Source organism: Hemicordylus capensis, chromosome 3 (assembly GCF_027244095.1).
Source record: "Hemicordylus capensis ecotype Gifberg chromosome 3, rHemCap1.1.pri, whole genome shotgun sequence".
Taxonomy (NCBI): Eukaryota; Metazoa; Chordata; class Lepidosauria; order Squamata; family Cordylidae; genus Hemicordylus; species Hemicordylus capensis.
In genome coordinates this window covers 111250225-111268978 of record NC_069659.1, presented here as the reverse complement: position 1 = coordinate 111268978, position 18754 = coordinate 111250225, and the positions used below count along the sequence as shown (strand labels likewise).

The 18754-nt window shown below is 44.3% G+C and overlaps 1 protein-coding gene and 1 long non-coding RNA gene across 6 annotated transcripts in view; one reads left to right on the top strand and one right to left on the bottom strand.

Moving 5' to 3' along the window:
* Positions 1-688, top strand: part of PTCHD1 (patched domain containing 1) — a 336092-nt gene extending 335404 nt beyond the window's left edge. The window contains exon 5 of one of the 3 annotated variants that reach the window (XM_053305265.1): positions 7-688. Coding sequence is in view for 1 of the 3 variants with exons in the window: in XM_053305269.1 (XP_053161244.1) it covers positions 7-13 (7 nt within the window). In the remaining 2 variants the exon portion in view is untranslated. The remainder of the gene's footprint in view (positions 1-6) is intronic. The other 2 variants (XM_053305269.1, XM_053305266.1) reach the window with 2 other exon arrangements.
* The window catches only part of LOC128349230 (uncharacterized), a 72348-nt gene that overhangs the window by 14104 nt on the left and 39490 nt on the right, over positions 1-18754 (bottom strand). For 2 of the 3 annotated variants that reach the window (XR_008318639.1, XR_008318637.1), the window contains exon 2: positions 4518-4652. The exons of the other annotated variant lie outside the window; for it this stretch is intronic. This is a non-coding gene — a long non-coding RNA (uncharacterized LOC128349230). The remainder of the gene's footprint in view (positions 1-4517; positions 4653-18754) is intronic. 3 annotated transcript variants of the gene reach the window in all.

Sequence of the window (18754 nt, the reverse complement as noted above, 5' to 3'; positions counted from 1 at the left end):
CTTCAGAATCTAGAATGAACCCAGCCGGATCATGTGCCCTCTTTACTGAATTGACAAGATAAAATTAGCTCTGGACACTCTCATGCTGGGAAGACCCGAGGATGAATGTTTAACCTTTGATGAGCACATGTGTAATGTATGTGCATCAAAAATAGACTCTATGGCTCTGGTATCAATATTATCAAGCTTTCAATGAGCATGGAGGGAAGGAAGGAAATCTCAGGTAACTAAGCAATGTGATGAAATGAATTCACACTAATTCTTTTCCTTAAAGTTCTGTGTGGTTTATAGCCACTGGTGAGGGAAAGATGTCCTAAGAAATAAATACATTTGGAAGCCTGCAATTTATTTTCTGTCTTGCAAGAGAAACTCTTCTCTCAATTGTTTTTCTTATAAAATTCCCAGAATTCAGCCACTAGGGTTTAATGGCTCCCCTAACACTCTTTTGCAATTGTAAGCACTCAGGGGTTTCACTGAAAAGGGTGGCTGGATGCAGCTTCAGGACTAATTGTATCCTACAACGTTATGTAATTATGCACCAACAGCTGAAAGGACACAATTTTAAGTCGACCTGTTGTGACAGACACTGTGTAATGTCATACAATCAAATGCAATGTTTAGTAAACATAAACCTCTTTGTCATTTTGTATTTATTTATACAGGTTTAAAAAAAATAAAGCACACATTTAAAAAATGCTTCTTTCATGTATTGATACTGTTGCAGACCTTTACCTGGAATTCAATTTGCAGGTTGCTACACCTTATAAAACAGGAGATGACTATGGCATGGCATTTGAATTTGATAAAAAGCATTAATAAAGAGAAAATTATTACACATATAAAGAGCAAGGCTTGCTGCGGAAGAACCAATACAGCTTCTGCAAGGGTAAGTCTTATCTCACTAACCTCCTAGAAATTTTTGAATGTGTCAACAAGCATATAGATAGGGGTGATCCAATATATTATAAGGTTGTTCTCATGACTGGCTATACCCAGGTAGGGCAGCCCTACCTGAGTATAGCCCAGTTGTGAGAAGCACCCAGATCACTCCTGATCCCTGCCCTCCATGACAGGGTAGTCCAGGTTTTGTACGTGGGCTAAAAGTGGAGTAGAAGGTTGCTAGCATGCCCTTCTACTCCACTCCCCATTGTGTGAATGCCCGGGCTATCCCGCACACAAAGAACTTTGTGTGCAGGGATCCCTCCCCACCCCCAACATTTTCCATTGTGAGAATTACCTTATTATATAGCTGGGTTTTCAAAAAGCTTTTGACAAAGTCCTTCACCAAAGGCTCCTGAACAGACTTAGCAGCCATGGGAGAAGAGGACAGGTTCTTTTATGGACTGAATCAATGGACAATTTTTTCAGTGGAAAGATGTGCAAAGTGAGGTCCCCCAAGGATCTATTCTGCTTTTTAGTGTGTTTCATAAATGATCTGGAATAAGTGGTGAGCAATGAAGTGGCCAAGTTTGCTGATGAGACCAAATTGTTCAGAGTAGTAAAAACAAAAAAGGATTGCAAAAAGCTCCAAAAGGATCTCTCCTACCTATGAGAACACACATTAAAATGGTAAATGGAGTTCAATGCAAGTATGTGTAAAGTGATGTACAGTGGGGCAAAAAATCAAGTTCACATATATGCTGATGGAGACTAAACTATCCGTGACTGACCAGGAGCTTTCCCAGACTGCAGGCTTTACCGTGGGTTTACTGAGAGGCTTTACTGCAAGTTCAAAGTTGCCCCCAAAACCAATGCAAAAATTGGATTTTCTTTACTCCAGAAATGAATCAGATGCAATTTTTAAAAAACCAAATTGTGTGTGAAGTGCTCCCTGATAGCTCGCAAGGATTGGGGGGTCAGTTTGGCCGATATGTTAATGCACCCCCTCCATTCTGGAGGAGATGAGAATGAAAAGCTGGGTGTGAAAAACCTCCAGGAAAAGGATCTTGGGGTCGTGGTGGACAGCTCACGGAAAATGTCGACCTAATGTGTGGCAGCTGTAAATGAGGCTAATTCCATGCTAGGGATCATCAGGAAAGGGATTGAAAATAAAACTGCAGTGCCAGTATAGTAATGCCCTTATATAAATTATGGTATGACTGCACTTGTAAAACTGTTTACAGTTCTGAAAAAAGATCCTGTAGAACTACAAAAGGTGCAAGAAAAGGCAACCAAAATGATCAGAGGCTGGAGTGACTCCCCTGTGAAGAAAGACTTCAATGTTTAAGCCTTTTTAGTTTAGAAAGAAGGCAGGTAAGCAGGGAGATGATAGAAGTGTATAAAATTATGAACTGTGCGGATAAAGTGCATACTTCTATGCATACTTATATACTGTTTTTCAGCCAAAGTTTCCAAAGTGATTTACATAGAAAAATAAATATAAATAAAATGGTCCCCTGTCCCCAAAGGACTCACAACCTTAAAAAACAAAAATATAAGATAAACACCAGCAACAGTCACTGAAGGAGTGCTCGGCTGGGGTTAGATAGGGCCAGTTGCTCTCCCCTTGATAAATATAAGAGAATCACCACTTGGGAAAGGTGCCTCTTTGCTCAGTTAGCAGGGAGAGAGAAGTTCACTCTCTCTGTCTCTCGCTCTCCCTCATACACACACACACACACACACACACAACTAAAACCCAGATTCATCAGTTGAAGCTAAATGCTGGGAGATTCAAAACAGGATGTACTTCTCTATACAATATGTTAGTTCAACTATGGAATTTGTAGTCGCTGGATGTGGTGATAGCCACTAATCCAGGGGCGTAACTATAATAGGGCAAGGGGAGACAGTTGTCTGGGGGCTCACTGCTTTGGGGGGCCCCCAGAGGAAAGTCACATGGCTGACTCCCCCAGCTGCAGACCCTCCCAGGCTTCCTTCAGTTGTATTCATCCTCCGAAATTGATATGAGTGTTAAGACCTGGAGCTACCAGAACAGCATGTCTTTCTATAGTACCATTAAATGACTTGCATCGTCCACAATTTACAAAACCTTAAAAAAAATAATTTAGGATGATGCTCTTCTATTGTGGAATAAATTTTACTATGCTTTTTGTTAGTTACCACTGTTCATCCTCATTTAAGATTTCTTTACTTCATGAGCTGAGCTTCAGTGAGGGAGGGCCTATTTTAAAATCTTGTCTCTGGGCCCACTTCAACCTTGCTATGCTCCTGCACTAATCTAGATGGTTTTTTTTAAGGGTTTAGACTGGAGGATAGGGCTATCAATAGCAGCCTGCCTGCTAGGTGAACCTAGGTAGCCGCCTGGGGTGGCAACTTTTGGGATGTCCTCTTGCACCCCACCCCATCCCCTTTGCCCACATGGGCACATGCACCTCCTGTCATCCGAGCGAGCAGGCAGGCAACCAAGCAGGCACTTCCTATCCCTGTTGCCCATCTTTGCTCTCCTCGTCACCTCCACCCACCGCTCCTGCCGCTGCCAGCTGCTTCTGGGCAGCTGGCCTGCCATGGAGCATTATAATCATGTTGCTGTGTCATGCAGCAATGTAATTATAACACACCCTGGCAGACCCAGAACCAGCCAGCAGCAGCAGGAGTGGTAGGCAAGGCAGCAGAGTGGTGAAGGCAGCAAATGGGTGGGCAGGAGGGCGATGAGGACTGCCCTCTCTCTCTTTCAAATGATGGGGACTGCCTGTCCACCCACCTACCTGCTACCTACGGGAGGCACCTGCCCACACAGGTGAAGGGCCACCTGTGCAGGTGAAGGGGGCAGGGAGCGCCAAAGTCAGGCTTCACCTGGGGTGCCAGCAATCCTTAGACCAGCCTTGCACATCAGCATTCAGCAGAAACAAGAAGATTCATAAACTATGGCTATTTCCAGACAAACAGGATAAGAACTAACTTAGGAAATCAGAATTTGTACAGTGAAAGAACAAATAGGTAAGGTGTTGTTGTTTTAGCAACAACAACTTCTTTGTTCCAAAGAAGTTGAGTTATGAACCCGCATCCCAATCAGCAGTGGTCCCAGCACACCAAGGTCAGAGCAAAGAGAATGGAAAACTGGAAAATGTATGTAGCTATATACAGCACACTTCTTTCTGACTTGTGGGCTTATAGGAACTCTCACTATAGGCACAAAACGGTTTGAGGCGGAAATTTCAGGTTTGTGCAGCTGGACCTAAAAAACAGCTGCTGTAGCAGCATGGTCTCTTCTAGTCCTTACTGATTTGTAAAACAAAATCTGTGTGAGGTTAATGCATTTCTCAACCGCTAAACCTCCAACCTATGCCTTCTGAACTGTAAAAATAAATTGATGTTCTGCTTTATCATAATGGTCTCAGAGAGGAAGAATAAATTTCACTATGCAAGTGTCTTTATTCCATGCACAAGCAGCAGAATGAGTGATGGATCCAGAAGTATCATACCCAATGGTCATCTTAAGAACAAGATACATGTCCAAGTCAAGAACAACTGGCCAGCAGTGGCAGGGGGCACTGTGCTTCCCTCCCTCCCGCAAGCAAAAACAAACACAGGATCTAGCAGAATAGCGGACTTACCAGCAGCCAGAGAACTCTCTCAAGCATGGAGTATTCTCCAGCCCCTTCTTCCTGTGCCTGTAACTTCCTGGCTGTAACAGCTGCTAATCAAGCTGCTCCAGCTTCTGATCCCTCATGGGCAGCTCCTGACATCACCTACTCAAGGAAATAAAAATTGGGTTGAAAACACAACCCCTAAAACCAAAAGGAACTGTATTTTTTTCATCAATGTTTACTGCCTTTGGGGGGCAGGCTGGGCTGGCACCCCCTAGCAATCAGACTGGCTGGAGCAGCTTGATGAGCAGGCTGTTCCAGCCAGTAAGAGCAAAACAGGAAGTTATGAGGAGGAGGGGTTGGAGGAAGCTCTCTGCTCAGGAAAGTTCACTGGCTGTTGTAAGTCTGATCTCCCTGTGTTTGTTTTTGTTTGGGGGCAGGGAGGGGGCGAGAGAGAAAAGGCATGGTGGGATGGCAAGTCTTGGAAAGAGGAAAAAAGAAAGAGAAAAGAGGCTTGGTGAGGGAGGGCTTAGAGGGTTTGGCGGGGGGGCTTGGTTAGGGACGTGCATGAATTGCGATTTGAACAGTGATTGGCAGTACATCCCCCACACCTTTAAAAAGGAGGAGACAGGTCCATACCTGCTCCTGATCCTTCTCTACCACTCATTACCACTTCCTGTTTGGGTGGTGCTCCCCCAGCTGCCCTTGCGCAATGCCAGCATGCAAATGGCCTCCATGCATGAGCGGTAGTCATGTGTGCGGTCAGCAACTGTGCTGACCATGCAAATGCCACCGTGTATGCACGGAGGCCATGTGCATGCCGGTGTCACACGAGGGCAGCTGGAGGAAGCTTGATGATAGCTGGAGGGAGTGACGCTAAAACAGGAAGTGGTGGAGGAGCAAGTGTGGACCTGCTCTCCTCCCTTTTAAAAATATTAGGCATAATTCGTGCACATCCCTAGGTTTGGTGAGGGGGCGGGCTTGGTGAGAGAGAGTGAGGGAGAGCTTGATGAGGGGGGTCTGAGAGAGGGCGGGGGGGGGGACATGGCAAGGCTTGGCAAGTCCACTAGTGGCTTCACCTCTCACTATCCCTGGCTCTGGCCATCACCTGCCCTGCGTAGCATCCTCCAGACCCCCACCCCAACCTCAGGAGCCACCAGGCACCAGTGGCTCAAGTATATTTCCAAGAGAAAGTTAGCAATGTCTCCCCACGCTCAGCTAATGTCTTCTGCTGAATCATCCCGAGTACATTAAAGCCCTCAGACTGCACCTCTCAAGGACAACAGTGACCATTTTGTAATGAGCATCATGAACTCCACTGTAGCATAGATAAAAATTCTTTAATTAGCAGTAAATGACAGCATTCACCAACTTTCTGACATATAACATACTAATATATATTGTCAGCTTGTATATTAAAAACCTCATATTTCAAATTTGACAGGAATTTCTCTCTAAACAGCCAACAAAACACAAGTTATCTGTAAAATGGAAGTACTCCATGTCAATAGCCATTTTTCAACAAATCATGTTTCTGGAATTACAAAAAGGATTTGGTAGACATAAATACAAATTGAGCAGCACACCAAATACTCGCCGCTGCCTTCTAAGCTCTCTCACTTTTGACATTTTCTGATGCTGTCTGATTATTAGCAGAATGAGGCTACAAGGAGAGCTTCTCCACTGTATCCTGGAGAGATTGTAGGGGTGGGAAGAAATCTGAGGTGTCAGGAGTTTGAAGGTGGATGCTCACCAAAGTGCAGAGCTGGCAGAAGGCTTAGAATTAACATGGTGGTATTTGCAGTGTCGCTGTAAATGTGGAGTTCTGCTGCGTTTTTTAATAAGCAAACCTTATCCTCTACTGCAGGCCTGTCAACCTTGCAGCCCTCCGGCTGTATGCAATATGCCAGCCTTGTATTGTCACCCACCGGGTGCTTGATAAGCCTGCATTCCTGAAGTCTGAAAACCATCAAGCACCTAGGGAGTTCTTCTTCCAAATCCCACATACACTTTCTTTCTCCCTCAAGCTTGCTTCAGCTGAACAGATAACATTAATTATGTCTTTTTTTTAATGCAATCCTATATTTACATTCACATCTTTGAAGAATTGCTAAGGGGAGGGGGAAGCCAAAAAACTGCATGGGGGTAACTCCTGCATTTAAGTACAAAGGATAGATTCAAAGACCTGCTGATCTTACTGGCTAAAGCCTCCACTCCAGACATTTGGGACCCCCAATTTGTATATATCTGGGTAAATGTTTCCCCACTCACTCACATAGAACTATAACAAATACAAATATATGTATTCAAATAGTGACATACAAAGATGGATGTTTTTCAAAGGAAAAGCAATAGTCTCTCCTCAAAATCAAAGGACACTTTTTCCTACATCTAGGAGCACCACTAAACACCCCGTCCCAGAGTTCTGCTTCTCCTGGGGTGAGATTGCTGCCAAATGTTCTATGCACTCCACTGCTGGGTGACCATGACATTGAGAACGGGGCTCTTGGCACATAGGGCTTGCTATTCAACAGTGAACCGATATCTAGGGGGCCAACCATTCTCCCCAGGAAGAAATCTCATCCAAGTTACTGAGGGAGAGGGACCTGCACCAAACTAGTGACTTCAGCACAAGCAATGGGGTATTTTCCTAACTCTCAGATTTCTATATCAGTCCCATAACTACCTTCAGTCACATAATCAGTAGGCAGAGATGTATTTGTAACTTTTATAGTTTTCAAAAATATATACTTTAAAGTTAGCCTAGCAACAGTGGGGTCTGAAACACACCTCATTTGGTTGATGTGATTATGACATCACTTTTCTGGGCTTCTTTGGGGCAGAGATACTGCAGTTTAATCTGCTGGTTTTACTCTGTGTGTTTTTCTTCTAAATTTGCTGCCAACTAACAGGCCCCAAAATTATTACGGTGAGCAAACTATATGGAACTTTCCTAACCACTAGTGAGGCGGCTACAGCTCTGATTTGGGGGGACAATGGAAACTCTCTACCGCTGTCTCTCGGGATCCTGTGAGTGGGGTTGGAGTATTGGAGAGGAGAAGGCAAACATGCAAGCTGTGTTTCCCGAGTCTCCCCCATGTTCCTAAAGGGAGAAGACCCTGGGCTGGAAGGGTGTCACAGATTGCACCATGCTGCTACCACTATGCTGCTACCCGGTCTCAACCAGCCCCGTGACTTTAGAGTTTAGCCACCAAAAGCCACCATGTAGATTTTTAGGCTTTCTCTGGCTGAGTCTACTACAACAGCCTTCCCAAGCTCTGTTGCATTAAAAAAAAATGGTAGAGTGATAGGGGCTTTAAGCGTGGGGTGGAGAAAACAAGAAGCTACCATTTTTCTTGAAAGATGAACAAGTAATTTTACTTTGAAATTAGATCTCTTTAAATTAATAGTCCCTTTAAAGGTTTAGTACAAAACCAGCAACCAAAAGAGCATAAGGAATAAACAAAAAGGTGGTCAAAATGCTTCCAGCTGACCTGGCTCTCACTGTGCCCTGTCTTAGAGTCCTTTGCAATAACTTCCGCTTTTTCAGCAACCCTGGCTTTTCCCTTGTTCAGCCCCAGGTCCTGTCCTTCTTCACAGTTCTGATGTTTCTTCTTGCTTGTGAGTACTTTAGCTCTCCAGAGAGTATCCACTCTCTGCTAGTGATTTCACAGCACTTTTTGCCCTGATCGTCTCTCACTGTGCCACTATTCTTCAGTTCTGTACTTCTTCTTGAACCCTTTTTCCAGCTGGATCTCAGCTTACACTCTAAACTCCAAACTGTAAGGCTATTTTCACAACCAGCCAAAACTTGGCTAAGGGAGCCTAGCCTGGTTTTGGCTGATTGTGTGCTGCAACGGGGGCTGTGCAGCTCCCGGCAGCAAGCCCGCTTAAGTGCCCCCCTCCCTTAAACGAGGTTAGCAGAGCACGCACTCCGCTAACCCCATTTTTCTGATCATGTGTCACCACAGCATGGCTCCATGCCACAGCGACTCATGAGTAGCCCCCCAACCGGGAGGCTACAACAAGCCTCTCAGCTTCAGTGGAGGCTGCCCAGGATGCCCCACACACTCGCGCAGGGCATTCTGGGATTTCCAGGGGCTGGGAGGCCCTCAAACCCTGCCATCTCAACCTGTCTGTGATGGAGCCGGCAATTGTCTAGGAGGCCAGTCTGGCCACCCGGGAAGGGTTCCCTGCTCGTCTGCAGGGAGAGCGGGCCAAAGCCGCTCTCCTTGCAAGCCCCATTTTGGCGCTTCACACTGCTTGTGTGAAGTGCCTCCAAGTCTCTTTCTTCCTCTGAATCTGAACTCTTCCAGCTCTCCAACATGTAACTTCAACTTGTACTCAATGAACTTCTTGTTCAACACTGAAACTCTGCTGAAGGCAGAGTCCTATATATTCACAAACTTCCCTCCTATATTTTTCAAAATACCCAAACAGCATAACTCGATTTTCTTCCATTTTTCAAACCAACCTATAAAATCAATCTCCATTTCCCTCCAAAATCAAGCCAGTACATTTCATCTCCCTCAAAAATGAAACTGCTGAACAGACGCCATGAAATATTGACCCCTGCACAGCTTTACACTGTAGCCATACAAAACAAAGTCTTATTTACAAAAAGAAGAGGTTTAGGCTTCTTTCCTCCACAGAAGGCCAAGATGACAAAAGGGCAAAAGGAGGAGGCGGCTGACTAAGAAGTGTGTGGAAAGTAAAGAGCCTTTTACTTGTTTGAAGGGATACCTCAGTTCAAAGCACTTTGCACATGTGTTGGCGCCATTGTTAGTTATTCTTGGGCTTTTTCTTTCTTCCACCATGAACTGCAGAATTGTATTTCTTGCATTACTGTTAACTGCAGAATGTCTTTCCTCCATACACCCAGGATTAAAGAGCAGAGATTACAAGGCAGAAGCAACCTTTATTGGCATGGGTGGTGGTAGTTGTGGGGTAGTAGCCCTACCTTAATTTAAGTGATGCAGACCTACCCGTTCTCTCTGGAGCTGACGTACCATAAGATCAGGGTCCCACCACCACCATCAAACAAGTAAAAGGTCCTTTACTCTCCCAACACTTCCTAGCCAGTCCCCTCCTGTTGTGCTCCATATTCTTGGCCCTCCGAGCTCTTCTTGAGGCCCTCAGATCTCTTCTCCCTTTAGGGGATCCACAGGAAACACAGCTTCCATGCTTGCCTCCTGCTCCCCCCATACTCCAGCCCCACTCCCAGGATCAATAGAGAAGGTGGTAGAGAAAGAGTTCCTCACCCTGCTCCAGTATCCCTTCCAACCAGGGCTGCAGCTGCCTTCTACGACAAAGACCTGCAGTATCAGAGAAAGTTCCTCAGTTCCCCCACTCCAGCAGTATCCCAACCAAATCAAAGCTGCAACCTCCTCATTAGTTGTTGGCAAAGTTGGATGAATCCCCCACCTAGAAGCATAGGAAGCTACCTTATACCAAGTCAGATCATTGGTCCATCTAGCTCAGTATTGTCTACACAGACTGGCAGTAGCTTCTCCAAAGTTGCAGGCAGGGAATTTGGAATTTTCTGCATGCAAGCAGACAGATGCCCTTCACAGAACATACCCATCCCCTAAGGGGAATAACATATAGCGTTCATATGTAGTCTCCCATCCCAATGCAAACCAGGGTGGACCCTGCTTAGCAAAGGAGACAATTCATGCTTGCTACCACAAGACCAGCTCAACTACCCAACCAGGTCAACTTCTCCACCCCCCAGGTAGTTTCTGACCTTAATTTTGGGACCTGTTATTTGGCTGCAAAGAATAAGGCAGAACACACAGCGGAATAAATTGCAGTATATCTGTCCCACAGAATAACAGGAAAGTTATATTATAATCTTTTCAGCCAATAAGAGTGTGTTTTCCGTCTCTTTCCAGGACTGCAGTTTTCATCTAACTTTAAGTTAGGAAACTTTTAGGAAAACTATAGCAGCTAGGGCTGTTATTTTCTATGGGTATTGTATGAGTATCCAGCCACCTAATGAGAAATGACTTTCCTAACAAGCATGAGGTTGCCAGTTCGAATCCCCACTGGTACTTATATTGGGCAGCAGTGATTTAGGAAGATGCTGAAAGGCATCATCTCTTACTGTGCAGGAGGAGGCAATGGTAAGCCCCTCCTGTATTCTACCAAAGACAACCACTGGGCTCTGTGGTCAGCAGGAGTTGACACCAACTCGACGGCACAACTTTACTTTTATTGTATGAGTAACAGTTGACAAGACACTGAATTATGACATTTAGGAAAAAATCCCCATTGCATAAGATGATAGCAGCACTTCCATAGTGAGCTCAGACAGTTGATTATGACAGACATTTACAGCTCACGATCCTTGAAAACTCTCCTATTCCCAGGCCTTACAGCAAAGGCCTAATCTGAATTAACCAAAGAGACACCACCCTCTGGAAAAGAATATACCCAATTCACTAGTTCTTCTGACCTTTGCATCCCCATATTCCCAGTATTGTTTGGTTGTTAGTGAATGGTGCCAGTATGCCATACAATTTCTTCTCTGATCTCTGGGGCACAACCAAAAGTACTATCAGAATAATTCTGGCTTTACCAATTTAAACATGTAATTAAACATTTACAAATAAACATGTAAATATGCCCCACCCATCTCTGCAGATAAAGTGTCCATGCAGTCAATTTGGTTGGCAGCAGGAAGCCATTTGGCACACAGGATTAGGAAGAGGACACCCCAAGAGTGCGACCATCATGACATCCTCCATGGGTATTTAAACAAATATCTGAAACCCATGCAGAAGGTGTTGGAGATGGAGTTCCAGTGCATCAACCCTTTGCATCAACTATCCTAATAACCACTAGGGGCACTGGGAGTAGAGATAGTGAGGCTAGTCACATGATGGGATGAAATCGAGCTAGCCTCCACTAGCCCGATTTCATCCCATCATGAGAACCACCGGGCCCGGCTGCAAGCCTGGTGGTTCTTAAGCGGGTCACCCTCTTAAGTAGCTCTCCCCTAAGCCTGGGTTAGCGGAACGGGCTTCCCAGCTGTGAATTGCTGCAGCATGGCTCTGCGCCACGGCTACTCATGAGTAGACCCCGGCCAGGAGCCTGAAAAGCAGCCTCCTGGCTCGGGGATCTCTCCAGCATGCCCTGCACACTCGCGCAGGCCATGCTGGAGCTTCTGGGGGCCGCGCAGCCCCCGAACTCCCCAGCCCTAGCCAGCTCCGTGACGGAGTTGGCAGCCATGTGGGTGGCCGCCCAGAGCAGACTGCTGTTCATATGCGGGGAGAGCAGGCTAAGCCCACTCTCCCTGCAAACCCCCTAGAGGCTCTTCTCACTAATCGTCTCATTTTCTTCTCACGAAAAATGAGATTATGACTAAATGTAAAGAAGACTAAACTAATGACAATGGGTACAGCAACCAGCCTCAGAATTGATAATGCAGAAATTGAAGTGGTGGGTAGCTTCTGCCTTTTAGGATCGACTATCATCAGTAAAGGATCCAGCAATCAAGAAATACACCTCAAACCAGCACTTGGTAGGGTAGCAATGAAGGCCTTGGAAAGGATATTTAGATGTCATGATGTGTCTATACCTACAAATATTAGAATCATTTGGACAATGGTTTTTCCCATGACACTCTATGGATACAAAAGCTGGACTCTGAAGACGCAAAATAGAAAAATTATTGATGCTTTTGAACTTTGGTGCTGGAGAAGACTTTTGAGGATACCATGGACAGCCAGGAAAACAAACAAATGGATCATAGAACAAATCAATCCAGAATTTTCACTTGAGGCACAAATGATCAGGCTCAAACTATCATACTTCAGACATATTATGTGAAGACCCAGCTCCCCTGAGAAGTCCATAATGCTGGGAAAAGTTGAAGGAAAGAGAAGAGGATGACCAGCAGCAAGGTAGATGGACTTGATTACAGCGATGAATGCACCACTGAGAGACCTCAAAGGCCAAGATGAAGATAGATTATCTGAGAGAGAATCTATATATGCGGTTGCTAAGAGTCGAGACCAACTTGATGGCACTTAATCAATCAATCAATCAATTCCGACTTGGGTGTAGGCAGGCAATCCTTTAATCTAGCCCAATGCTTGGACACTGATCTCAAGTCCTCCTCCTGTCCCTGCATACTGCAGTAATGCCACACTGAGGGCCATACCTGAAACTAGACCTGATCCTAAAACTAGACCTGATCCAGGAGTTCCTCGTTTAGAAATTCTGAACACCACCCCCCCACCAAAATCAGGTAGCCCCCAATTTGTGACAAAATGTACCAACAGATGAAGGAGATTCTGATATAGCATTTCAGGCTAAATTTTGTGTTATAATACAATACTATAGTTGTGTTATTATTTATTTACTTATTTATTATTACATTTACATCCTGCTCTTCCTCGAAGGAGACCAGAGTGGTGTACATGGTTATGTTTATCCTCACAACAACCCCAGGTGAGACGTTACTGGTCCAGAGTCACCCAGTGAGTTTCATGACTGAATGTGGATTTGAACTCCTCGGTCCTGGTCCAACATTCTAACCACTACACCACACTGGCTATAATAACAAAATAGTATAGTTATTGGTACAAATAAGTATAAGGGATCCGGGGGGAATCTGAGAAATTACAGGCTATTTAGCTTAACTTCTGTGCTGGGTAAATCGGTGGAACACATAGAAGAATAAGCCTTGCTGAAAGAAAACCAGCATGGCTTCTGCAAGAGCAAGTCTTGCCTCACTAAACATTTGGAGTTCTTTGAGAGGGTCAACAGGCATGTGGAGAAAGGTGATCCAGTTGATATAGTATACTTGGATTTCCAAAAAGCTTTTGACAAAGTTCCCCACCAAAGGCTCTTGAGTAAACTTAGCAGTCATAGAATAAAGGGCCAGGTTCATGTGTGGATTAGTAACTGGTTGACGGACAGGAAACAGAGGGTAGGAATAAATGGACAGTTTTCACAATGGAAGGGAGTAAGAAGTGGGGTCCCCCAGGGATCTGTACTAGGGCCAGTGCTTTTTAACTTGTTCATACATGATCTAAAAGTTGGGGTAAGCAGCGAAGTGACCAAATTTGCAGATGACACTGCAAATAGTTACCCTAACTATTTAGGGTAGTGAAATCCACAACAGATTGAGAGAAGCTCCAAAAGTATCTCTCCAAACTGGGTGAGTGGGTGACAAAATGGCAAATGTGGTTCAGTATAAGCAAGTGTAAAGTGATGCATAGTGGGCAAAACAACAACCACCACCAACTTCACATATACACTGATGGGAACTGAGCTGTTTGTGCCTGACCAGAAGAGATATCTGGACAGTTTGTGGAAAGTGCCAACCCAATGTGCGACAGTAGTGAGAAACGCAAATTCCATGCTAGGGATCATTAGGAAGGGGATTGAAAATAAGAATGCTAGTATTATAATGTCATTCTACAAAGCTATGGTGTGACCACATTTGGAGTAGTGTGTACAGTTCCGGTCACCGTATCTTAACAAGGACACTGTAGAACTGGAAAAGGTGCAGAAGAGGGCAACCAAGTTGATCAGGGGCCTAGAACACCTTCCTTATGAGGCAAGGCCACAACATCTGGGGCTCTTTACTTTGGAAAAGAGGCAACTATGGGGAGACATGATAGAGGTACAGTGGGTATAGGAAAGAATCACCCCCTTTGATAGACCTTAAATTCTGGTTCCCTTACATCCTGAAATGAAAACACAAAGAAAATTCCCTTCACCAGCTGTACTTATCCAATGCAACCTATAACATCCAACTGAAAAACATCACAATTACAGTCCAGAAAAAGTGTCAGAAATAAAAAACAAGAATTACTGAGATTGAAAAAGGATCACCCCCCCAATGTCAATATTTTGTTGAACCACCTTTTGCTTTAATAACAGCCTTGAGTCTGTTGGGATACTTCTCTATCAACCTTGCACATCTAGACGGAGCAATATTTGCCCACTCCTCCATACAGAACTGTTCAAGTTCGGTCACATTGGATGGTAGGTGTTGGTGGACTGCTATCCTCCCTGGATCCAGTCGGCCCTCCAAACTGGATGGAAGAGCAAGGAGGAAACTGGTAAGAGAGGTTACCAAGAGGCCAATGGCCACTCTGAAGAAGTTAAAGGACTTCATGGCAAAGAGTGGTTGTTCTGTGCATGTGACAACAATTTCACGAGCGCTCCACAGATATGGCTTGTTCGGGAGGGTCGCAAGGAGAAAGCCACTTCTCAAGAAAGGCCACATTAAAGCTCGTTTGAGCTTTGCCAGAAGGCACCTTGAAGATTCTGATGCCAAATGGAAAAAGGTCTTATGGTCAGATGAGACCAAGATTTGGCCTCAACACCAAACAGTACACCTGGCGTAAATCCAACGCAGCTCACCATCCACAACACACCATACCTACAGTGAAGCATGGAGGTGGCAGAATCCTGTTGTGGGGGTGTTTCTCTGCCTCTGGGACTGGGGCTCTCGTTAGGGTAGAAGGAAAAATGGATGGGGCAAAATACCATCAGATTCTGGAAGAAAACCTGCTACCCTCTGCCAGACAGTTGAGGATGGGCAGAAGATTCACCTTTCAACATGACAACGATCTGAAGCACACAGCAAAATTGACCACACAGTGGCTGAAGGAGAAAAAAGTGAACGTCCTCATGCGGCCCAGTCAGAGCCCAGACCTAAATCCCATAGGAAATCTGTGGAGAGATTTGAAGATAGCAGTCCACCAACACCTACCATCCAATGTGACCGAACTTGAACAGTTCTGTATGGAGGAGTGGGCAAATATTGCTCCGTCTAGATGTGCAAGGTTGATAGAGAAGTATCCCAACAGACTCAAGGCTGTTATTAAAGCAAAAGGTGGTTCAACAAAATATTGACATTGGGGGGGTGATCCTTTTTCAGTCTCAGTAATTCTTGTTTTTTATTTCTGACACTTTTTCTGGACTGTAATTGTGATGTTTTTCAGTTGGATGTTATAGGTTGCATTGGATAAGTACAGCTGGTGAAGGGAATTTTCTTTGTGTTTTCATTTCAGGATGTAAGGGAACCAGAATTTAAGGTCTATCAAAGGGGGTGATTCTCTCCTATACCCACTGTATATACCATTATGCATAGAGTAGAGAGTGTGGACAGAGAAAAACCCTAGAATCAGGAGCCATCCCATGAAACTGAATGTTGGGAAATTTAAGACCGACAAAAGGAAGTACTTTTTCACACAGAGCATAATTAATCTATGGAATCCTCTGCCATGGGATGTGGTGATGGCCAGTAGCTTGGATGGCTTTAAAAGGGGCTTAGATAATTTCATGAAGGACAGGTCTAACAATGGCTACTAGTCTGGTGGCTATAGGCCTCCTCCAGCCTCAGAGGCAGGATGCTTCTAAATACCAGTTGTAGGGGAGCAACAGCAGAAGAGAGGGCATGCTCTCACCTCCTGCTTGTGGGCTTTCCAGAGGCATCTGGTGGGCCACTGTGTGACACAGGTTGCTGGACTAGATAGGCCTGGGGCCTGATCCAGCAGGGCTGTTCTTATGTTCTTAAGTATGTATTTTGAAGCATTTATTCACATTTATAATCCACTCTTCCTCCAAGAAGCCCAAAGAGATACATGGTTATGTTTATCCTCACAACAACCTTGTGAGGTAGGTTAGGCTAAGAGATAAGTGATTGGCCCAGAGTCACTGAGTACATTTCATGGCTGATCGGGGATTTGACTTTGGGTTTTTCTAGTCCCAGCCCAAATCTGTAACCATTACATCACACTAACCTAGCTAAAGCAAATCTTAGAGAGGCAGAAGGAATAAAACATTCACCTTATTGACTAGAGAGCTTATAGAACACATTTGGAATTGATGGTTTGTCATAAGGTATTGGATTGGTTCATTTTACAGATGATGAATATAGCTGGTCAGTGGAGCTGTGATGCCAGTTTGGCAGCTGGAAAAATCCATTAGAAGAAGAATTGGGTGTTGATTAGAGGCAAGAAAACAAACGAGACAATAATATATGCAGACAGGAAGCATTTAACATCAGTGCAGGTACAATAGTATAAAAGAATGCAGTTTTGATACTCTGTTTCGGATCACCCACTTGGCTTAGTTATAAATGGTTAATGTTACAAATAAAGTTATATTAAAGTTGTTTTGTTAGTGTGGCTTGGATACTTTCAATTCCCTTGGTCTGCTCATGATGTTACTGCAAGATCTCAATAAAGTAAAATAATTACCCTAGTTTACTTGAAGGTACAGGGTGACAGATCATAATATTTCAAAAGTGGCATCAGATTGGAGGATCCAGCAAAAGACATCTCTTCCTCAGGAGAGGTATTACACACCTGTGTATTTTCTTTTTCAAAAAACTTTGAATTTGGGCCACAACATGGGAGGAGTGAGGTTAACCATTTGGTCTCATGCTGATTCCCCAGATTAACCTCCCCCACCAAACCTGCAGAGGGGGAAGCTTATGCATATAAATTTCTCCCATTGCAGTCAATAGCAGTTCAAGGGGACATGGTTTGGACTAAGGCTATGAGATCATTCATGCAATCAAAAACTGTATTCTACCTGACTTTGGGGGCTGTGTGTGCTCCCAATTTTTGGTTGTGTGGAATCAGGGTGAGAGAAAAACCTGGGCAGAAGTGATTGTGTGGAAGCAAGGTAGGAGGAGAACCTGGGTAGCGTTTGCTCCTATCTTGCTTCCACACAACAGAAAATTGGGAGCACACACAGCTCCCAAACCTGGTTAGAACACAGTTTTTGATTGTGTGGATAGTCTGTATATATATTTTTAAATTCAAAATTAAGACATTTTCATACAATTATTATAAGAAAAGAAACAATGTCCAAAAACATAACAACATGAGCATGGCAGGAAAGATACTAAATCAGTATATTAACATAATGGAACTTAATTTAAAATTTAATCATATAATGCCAATGAAGAGTATAACATTGTAATTAAATCTGACCAAACTGACATATGTCTTTCAGAAAAAACAATTTAACTAATGTCTCATTATTTATATATGAGATGAATGGATACCAATCATTTGTAAAAGAGTCCAAATCATCTCATTTATTACAGGCATGCATTTGTTTTGTTAATTTTTCCATTAGTGCCAAGCACTATATTTGCTGATACCATTGCTCTAATGTGGGTGAATCTTAACTTTTCTGCTTATATTCTACTTCTGATCTCATTGCTCACAAGAGAAAGACAAAGTTTTTGTGCATAGCGTCCTAAAGATCTTGTTCAAAAACATTTAATCATGCAAATTTAGCCATTATTATAAAACTACTATATGTAGTTTTATTAATTTAGTCAAAAATGAGGCGCTTCTCATGATTGGCCAAAATTGGGCTAAGGGAGCCTAGCCGGATTTCGGCCAAGCATGAGAACCACCAGGCTTGCAGGCGAGCCTGGTGTCTCCAAAGAGGGCAACCCGCTTTTGTAGCCCTCCCTTTAAATGGGGTTAGCGGAGCGAGCACTCTGCTAACCCCATTTTTGTAATAGCGTATTGCCGTGCCATGGCTGCATGCCACAGCAACACATAGGAAGACCCCTGCCAGGAGGCTGAAGCAAGCCTCCTGGCCCTGGGGGTCACTCCAGGATGCCCCACATGGGGCATCCTGTACCTTCTGGGGGCCGCACAGTCCCCAATCCCCGCAGTCCCCGCTGGCTCCGTGACAGAGCTGGCAATCGTGTGGGTGCCCAATCCGGCCGCCCAGGGCAGACTGCATTATCGTCTGCCGAGATAGCGAGCTAAGCCGTTCAGTAGGCAGTAGTGGAGAAGCCACTACTAAGCCCGCTCTCCCCCTGCCAGTGAGTTTCACTGATCGTGAGACTCGCCTCGATGTCTTTCTAGAACCTGTTGATAGCTATGCATTTTCACCACATAGGAAATATGTTCCCATGCCTCCACATTCTCACCAACATTTTGAAGAAACAGTATGATAAATACAATGAAATTGTAATGAATACAGGCATCAACAATTAATTCTGTTGAATTGTTTCTGATGGTTGCTGAGAAAGATTTAAACATATGTTTCTTCCTTCGCCCTTCCCTATTCTGTAGTGAGATCATTCCTCCCAAATCTGCTTCCTATTCCATGTTTAGCCCTTGAATGTTTCATTTAGACCAGTTTGTTAGATCTTTAAGGTCAATAGGAGGATTTGAATCACAAATGTCACAGGTGAGTAGCTTGGCCCATTACGGCATTTGAAAATCTGGAACCACTTAGGTCTGATTTTATGAAGCTTTGCA